Source organism: Eucyclogobius newberryi, unplaced genomic scaffold (genome assembly GCF_026437365.1).
Source record: "Eucyclogobius newberryi isolate DKJ021-1_F unplaced genomic scaffold, fEucNew1.0.hap1 SCAF_1, whole genome shotgun sequence".
NCBI lineage: Eukaryota > Metazoa > Chordata > Actinopteri > Gobiiformes > Gobiidae > Eucyclogobius > Eucyclogobius newberryi.
The window spans coordinates 52,034,375-52,041,882 of record NW_027315723.1 but is presented as its reverse complement, the minus strand read 5'-3'; the positions used below and the strand labels follow the sequence as shown (position 1 = coordinate 52,041,882).

Below are 7,508 nucleotides of genomic sequence, written 5' to 3'. Positions count from 1 at the left end.
CAAAGAATCAGGTCGGGTTTGGGGTTAATGATGAGGCTGTTTTAACTGGTTTTGTGTGTTTATAGCTCATGACATGCGCTCTGAACGTGAGGGTCTGACCCCATGACATGCGCTCTGAACGTGAGGGTCTGACCCCATGACATGCGCTCTGAACGTGAGGGTCTGACCCCATGACATGCGCTCTGAACGTGAGGGTCTGACCCCATGACATGCGCTCTGAACGTGAGGGTCTGACCCCATGACATGCGCTCTGAACGTGAGGGTCTGACCCCATGACATGCGCTCTGAACGTGAGGGTCTGACCCCATGACATGCGCTCTGAACGTGAGGGTCTGACCCCATGACGTGCGCTCTGAACGTGAGGGTCTGACCCCATGACATGCGCTCTGAACGTGAGGGTCTGACCCCATGACGTGCGCTCTGAACGTGAGGGTCTGACCCCATGACATGCGCTCTGAACGTGAGGGTCTGACCCCATGACATGCGCTCTGAACGTGAGGGTCTGACCCCATGACGTGCGCTCTGAACGTCAACGTCGAGCTCATAAAGCCGCTGTGGAAGTGTTGGCGCCCCCTGGCCTTTAATGTTGGCATTACACTGTCTTGCATTCATTTCAAGCACAAACATGAACTTTGTGTCTTTGTGACTTTTATTCCAGGTTTGGAAACCAGACCAGGAACTTCCGCCTCTATCATGACGGGAAGCACTTTGTGGGAGAGAAGAGGTTTGAGTCCATCCACGACCTGGTCACTGACGGCCTCATCACGCTCTACATCGAGACCAAGGTTCGTCTCCGTTTGACCTTTGTGTTCCAGTGTTCTTTATTCATGTGGTCATCGTGCTTCCGTCAGGCCGCAGAGTACATCGCCAAGATGACCATCAACCCCATCTACGAGCACGTGGGCTACACTACCCTGAACCAAGAGCCCACCCTGAAGAAACATCTGCCCCTCAGTCCAGACATGCCAGACGGACCGGTGCCCACCAAGGACTGCCACGCTGAGGAGAGGGTACGTGGGCACAGGCTCTCACGGCCGCGTCAAAGGTCAACGTAAAGGGTCAAGTACAGTTGTGTGTCCAGGGTCAAGTTCGCGTGTCCGGGGTCAAGTACAGTCGCGTGTCCAGGGTCAAGTACAGTCGCTTGTCCGGGGTCAGCATAAAGGGTCAAGTACAGTCGCGTGTCCGGGGTCAAGTACAGTCGCATGTCTGGGGTCAGCATAAAGGGTCAAGTACAGTCGCGTGTCCGGGGTCAAGTACAGTCGCATGTCCGGGGTCAAGTACGGTCGCGTGTCCGGGGTCAAGTACGGTCGCGTGTCCGGGGTCAAGTACGGTCGCTTGTCCGGGGTCAAGTACGGTCGTGTGTCCGGGGTCAAGTACGGTCGTGTGTCCGGGGTCAGCATAAAGGGTCAAGTACAGTCGTGTGTCCGGGGTCAAGTACGGTCGCGTGTCCGGGGTCAAGTACGGTCGCTTGTCCGGGGTCAAGTACGGTCGCTTGTCCGGGGTCAAGTACGATATCGACAGATGATCAACACTTATCAAACGATATGGCTGAACACTTTTTGTGTTCTTTGCCCTGGTTTTGCGGTCGCAGGTGGAAAGTAGTAGAAGTTGAAACACGTAAACTCAGAGTTGTTTCTCTTGTTTGCTCATGGTAGAGGGAGATAAAGGACACTCCAACTCCCTCCACAACACACAGACAGAAGGTGACGAGTTCAGCTGTGTGTGACCCCAAAGTGATAAATGTGGGCGGAGCTGGACAAACTAAACCTATGACGTCTGTGAAAGGGGCGTGGCTCTCGGCGGGTTCTTCTCTGGGTCAATAAAGGTCACTGCCCGAGCTCATCTCACTATTGACCGTTTGACCTCGAGCCACTACAGTTCAGACTGTCGTCACGTCGTGTGTTGCCCTGGTAACGACGAGGAATCATCGTTCAATACCAATTTACAAATTTATATTGCAATGGAACAGAGATGCTCTAAAGACACGCCCCCCATTCTCCTCCCACGGGGGAGTCGAGGCAACGTGCCAGCGCTGTGATGTCACTGGCCCGCCCCCTCCTCAATGTGACCTGTTAAATAAAGACACCCACACACACACGCCTCCCTCTCTCCTCCCTCTCTCCTCCCTCTCTCCTCCCTCTCTCCTCCCTCTCTCCTCCCTCTCTCCTCCCTCTCTCCTCCCTCTCTCCTCCCTCATCTGTCGGCGCTCAGAGCGATGGCAGAGCGGATGATAACGGACCTGCCGTAACCACAGCAATCGGACACAACTCTCTGCTTGGAGTGGACATGTGGACGTGTGGACATGTTCCTGACGGTCAGAGCAGACGTCTGACCTGAAGGAGCTTTATCTCAGTCTCAGGAGCTTGTGTTGATGGAGTAGAGGAGCACTTTAGTGATCGACTGCTCAGAAGTGTCACGATGCCGAGCAGAGACGCGTTCAGTGCGAGAAAGGTTAAAAAGCGATCCAAAGGTCGGCGAGCCCCGAAGGACGGCGGTCAGAAAGGGACCCTGTTCACGTGTGCAGTTAGCGGTTCAATGCCCTCTCTCCCCGTGACGGCAGGCAGCATCCCGGATACACGTGGGAGAGGCGGGGTCTTCCATGGGACGCCCGCTCCCCCCAAGCACAAAGCTTCAGCTTTCTGGCAACCAATCCGCTCTTTTGCCCTTTCACAGCTCACGTCACTGGTGCGGCGAGCCACGCTGAGGGAGAGCGACCTGATGCCCAAGTACGAGAAGGTCCATAACTTCAAGGTGAGGGGGCGCGTGTGTGTGTGTGTGCGTGTGCGAGTGTGTTTGCGCGCGTATACGTGTGTGTCAGGTGTGTGTGTGTCAGGTGTGTGTGTGTGTGTGTGTGTGTCAGGTGTGTGTGTCAGGTGTGTGTGTGTGTCAGGTATGTGTGTGTGTGTGTCAGGTGTGTGTGTCAGGTGTGTGTGTCAGGTGTGTGTGTGTGTCAGGTATGTGTGTGTGTGTGTCAGGTGTGTGTGTCAGGTGTGTGTGTCAGGTGTGTGTGTGTGTCAGGTATGTGTGTGTGTGTGTCAGGTGTGTGTGTCAGGTGTGTGTGTCAGGTGTGTGTGTGCGCGTGTGTGTGCGTGTGTGTGCGCGAGTGTGTTTGCGTGTGTGTGTGTGTGTGTGTGTGTGTGTGTGTGTGTGTGTGTGTGTGTGTGTGTGTGTGTGTGTGTGTGTGTGTGTGTGTGTGTGTGTGTGTGTGTGTGTGTGTGTGTGTGTGTGTGTGTGTGTGTGTGTGTGTGTGTGTGTGTGTGTGTGTGTGTGTGTGTGTGTGTGTGTGTGTGTGTGTGTGTGTGTGTGTGTGTGTGTGTGGGTGGGTGGAACATGTGCTTATTTGGCACAGAGTACATACAACCTCCACATACTGTAAGAGTGAAGCAGGTCTAAACTGGGTCTAAACCAGGTCCAAAATGAGACTAAACTTAAGTATTATCTTAAGTTCGAGAACCACTGCTTTATTTCCAAATGTACTCATACATGTGGCAGTCCAAAGCCTCGATAAACAGCAGTTTGAGCGGTCAGATGTGAGCGGTCAGATGTGAGCGGTCTGATGTGAGCGGTCAGATGTGAGCGGTCAGATGTGAGCGGTCAGATGAAGGCAGGAGCTACACCACAGACTGCTCTCTGTTTGAGGAGGTCACCTGTGTCCATCTCAATCCTTCTTGGTCGTTTCTTTGTTCCAGGTTCACACATTCCGGGGTCCACACTGGTGCGAGTACTGTGCCAACTTTATGTGGGGTCTCATCGCTCAGGGGGTCAAGTGTGCAGGTAAAGACCCCGTGCTCCGCCCACAGCGTCCATCCTAAGGCCTTCACGTGTTTCTCCTGGTGTTCCACAGACTGTGGGCTGAACGTCCATAAGCAGTGCTCCAAAGTGGTTCCCAATGACTGCCAGCCCGACCTGCGCCACGTGAAGAAGGTCTACAGCTGCGACCTGACCACGCTGGTCAAGGCGCACAACAGCAAGAGGCCCATGGTGGTGGACATGTGCATCCAGGAGATCGAGGCCAGAGGTAGATCCACCCTGAACATCTGAGGCCGAAGCAATCATCTTTGACTTGGTGTGATTGAACTTTCTGTTTCAAATCGACTTAAAGCCCCTTAAAGTCTTTTCTGTCCTCCTCCAGACTCTTTTCTGTCCTCCTCCAGACTCTTTTCTGTCCTCCTCCAGACTCTTTTCTGTCCTCCTCCAGACTCTTTTCTGTCCTCCTCCAGACTCTTCTCTGTCCTCCTCCAGACTCTTTTCTGTCCTCCTCCAGACTCTTCTCTGTCCTCCTCCAGACTCTTCTGTCCTTCTCCAGACTCTTCTCTGTCCTCCTCCAGACTCTTCTGTCCTTCTCCAGACTCTTCTGTCCTTCTCCAGACTCTTCTCTGTCCTCCTCCAGACTCTTCTGTCCTTCTCCAGACTCTTCTCTGTCCTCCTCCAGACTCTTCTCTGTCCTCCTCCAGACTCTTCTCTGTCCTCCTCCAGACTCTTCTGTCCTTCTCCAGACTCTTCTCTGTCCTCCTCCAGACTCTTCTGTCCTTCTCCAGACTCTTCTCTGTCCTCATCCAGACTCTTCTGTCCTCCTCCAGACTCTTCTCTGTCCTCATCCAGACTCTTCTCTGTCCTCATCCAGACTCTTCTCTGTCCTCCTCCAGACTCTTTTCTGTCCTCCTCCAGACTCTTTTCTGTCCTCCTCCAGACTCTTCTGTCCTCCTCCAGACTCTTCTCTGTCCTCCTCCAGACTCTTCTGTCCTTCTCCAGACTCTTCTCTGTCCTCATCCAGACTCTTCTCTGTCCTCCTCCAGACTCTTCTCTGTCCTCCTCCAGACTCTTCTGTCCTTCTCCAGACTCTTCTCTGTCCTCCTCCAGACTCTTCTGTCCTCCTCCAGACTCTTCTGTCCTCCTCCAGACTCTTCTCTGTCCTCCTCCAGACTCTTCTGTCCTTCTCCAGACTCTTCTCTGTCCTCCTCCAGACTCTTCTCTGTCCTCCTCCAGACTCTTCTCTGTCCTCCTCCAGACTCTTCTGTCCTTCTCCAGACTCTTCTCTGTCCTCCTCCAGACTCTTCTCTGTCCTCCTCCAGACTCTTCTGTCCTTCTCCAGACTCTTCTCTCCTTCTCCAGACTCTTCTCTGTCCTCATCCAGACTCTTCTGTCCTCCTCCAGACTCTTCTCTGTCCTCCTCCAGACTCTTCTCTGTCCTCCTCCAGACTCTTTTCTGTCCTCCTCCAGACTCTTCTCTGTCCTCCTCCAGACTCTTCTCTGTCCTCCTCCAGACTCTTCTCTGTCCTTATGAGTCTGAATGTCTCATGTCTTCATAGGTCTGAATGTCTCATGTCTTCATAGGTCTGAATGTCTCATGTCTTCATAGGTCTGAATGTCTCATGTCTTCATAGGTCTGAATGTCTCATGTCTTCATAGGTCTGAATGTCTCATGTCTTCATAGGTCTGAATGTCTCATGTCTTCATAGGTCTGAATGTCTCATGTCTTCATAGGTCTGAATGTCTCATGTCTTCATAGGTCTGAATGTCTCATGTCTTCATAGGTCTGAATGTCTCATGTCTTCATAGGTCTGAATGTCTCATGTCTTCATAGGTCTGAATGTCTCATGTCTCATGTCTTCATAGGTCTACAGTCAGAGGGTCTCTACAGAATATCAGGCTTCAGCGAGCTGATCGAAGACGTCAAGCTGACGTTTGACAGAGGTACGGCCCGCGGGCCAAACGCGGTCTGAACATTGTTACACGTGACTGTAATACTAATACTGTAATACTAATACTGTAATACTCTAATACTAATACTCTAATACTGCAATACTAATACTGTAATACTAATACTCTAATACTAATACTGTAATACTCTAATACTAATACTCTAATACTGTAATACTAATACTCTAATACTAATACTGTAATACTCTAATACTAATACTCTAATACTGTAATACTAATACTGTAATACTAATACTGTAATACTAATACTGTAATACTAATACTCAATACTCTAATACTAATACTGTAATACTCTAATACTAGTATTGTAATACTAATACTCTAATACTCTAATACTAATACTGTAATACTCTAATACTAGTATTGTAATACTAATACTCTAATACTAATACTGTAATACTAATACTGTAATACTCTTAATACTAATACTCTTAATACTAATACTCTAATACTAATACTCTAATACTAATACTGTAATATTCTCACAACAAGTCTCACAAATGTCAATAACAATCACAATATTGTACAAATCCCACACTGAGGTTAAAGTGCTGCATGTGCTGTTCTAGTGCACGTTTCCATGGAGATCTCTCCACAACACGTGTGTCATGAGCAATGAAATGACATCACAGTGTGAATATAATACACTGTACAAATGAATATTAAACCAAAAACACAAGTGAACACAAAGGAATGATTCCAAAACAAACGTGTTCAACGTGTTCAGCGTGTTCAGCGTGTTCAGCGTGTTCAACGTGTTCAACGTGTTCAGCGTGTTCAGCGTGTTCAACGTGTTCAACGTGTTCAGCGTGTTCAACGTGTTCAACGTGTTCAGCGTGTTCAACGTGTTCAGCGTGTTCAACGTGTTCAACGTGTTCAGCGTGTTCAGCGTGTTCAGCGTGTTGTGGTGATACAAACTCTGCATTTAAAAAAGACACTTTTATGAAGCTTTGTGTTTCGAGTCTTTGTTCCATGTATTTTTGTCATAAATCACAAAGTCAGATGTGATGTGTTCCAGACGGGGAGAAGGCCGATATCTCCTGTAACATGTACGAGGACATCAACATCATCACTGGAGCCTTGAAACTGTACTTCAGGGAGCTGCCCATCCCCCTCATCACCTACGACGCCTATCCACACTTCATAGACTGTGCAAGTAAGAGGTCAAACTCCATCTGACCGGAGCAGAGCGCTCAGGCTCCATCTGACCGGTCTAACATCTTCTCTTTGCTGCAGAGATTACAGATCCAGAAAAGCGTCTGGAGTCTCTTCATGAAGCGCTGAAGCTCCTCCCCCCGGCCCATTGCGAGACGCTGCGATACCTCATGGGTCACCTCAAGAGGTCAGAACCTTTCACCTTCACTGCAGTGGACTTTACTGGTCCAAAGGTCTGCACTCTGAGCCTCTGTGACTCTAACACGACCTGTCCACCTTGTCCAGGGTGACCGATCACGAGAAGGACAACCTCATGTCCAGCGAAAACCTGGGCATCGTCTTCGGCCCGACCCTGATGCGCGCCGCCGACCTGGACGCCATGACGGCGCTCAACGACATCCGGTATCAGAGACTGGTGGTGGAGACACTCATCACCAACGAGGACGTGCTGTTCTGACCGTGAGAACATGAAGGACGCCGCCTGCGCCCGCCCGTGCACACGCGCCCGTGCACGCCCGTGCACACGCGCTCGTGCCCGCCCGTGCACACGCGCCCGTGCACGCCCGTGAAGATTTTGTCTTAGAGTAAAAAATGCATTGCTTCTGGATGATTCTGAAGGTCCAGACGCTGAC

General features: G+C 50.6%; 1 protein-coding gene across 1 annotated transcript in view; it reads left to right on the top strand.

The window, feature by feature from the left end:
* The window catches only part of LOC140362553 (N-chimaerin-like), a 13,846-nt gene extending 6,475 nt beyond the window's left edge, over positions 1–7,371 (top strand). The window contains exons 6-14 of the mRNA XM_072448639.1: positions 659–785; positions 852–1,010; positions 2,674–2,751; positions 3,690–3,774; positions 3,845–4,018; positions 5,617–5,694; positions 6,740–6,877; positions 6,958–7,063; positions 7,162–7,371. Coding sequence (XP_072304740.1) covers positions 659–785; positions 852–1,010; positions 2,674–2,751; positions 3,690–3,774; positions 3,845–4,018; positions 5,617–5,694; positions 6,740–6,877; positions 6,958–7,063; positions 7,162–7,333 — 1,117 coding nt within the window. The 3' untranslated portion in view covers positions 7,334–7,371. The remainder of the gene's footprint in view (positions 1–658; positions 786–851; positions 1,011–2,673; positions 2,752–3,689; positions 3,775–3,844; positions 4,019–5,616; positions 5,695–6,739; positions 6,878–6,957; positions 7,064–7,161) is intronic.
* Positions 7,372–7,508: the final 137 nt, after the last annotated feature.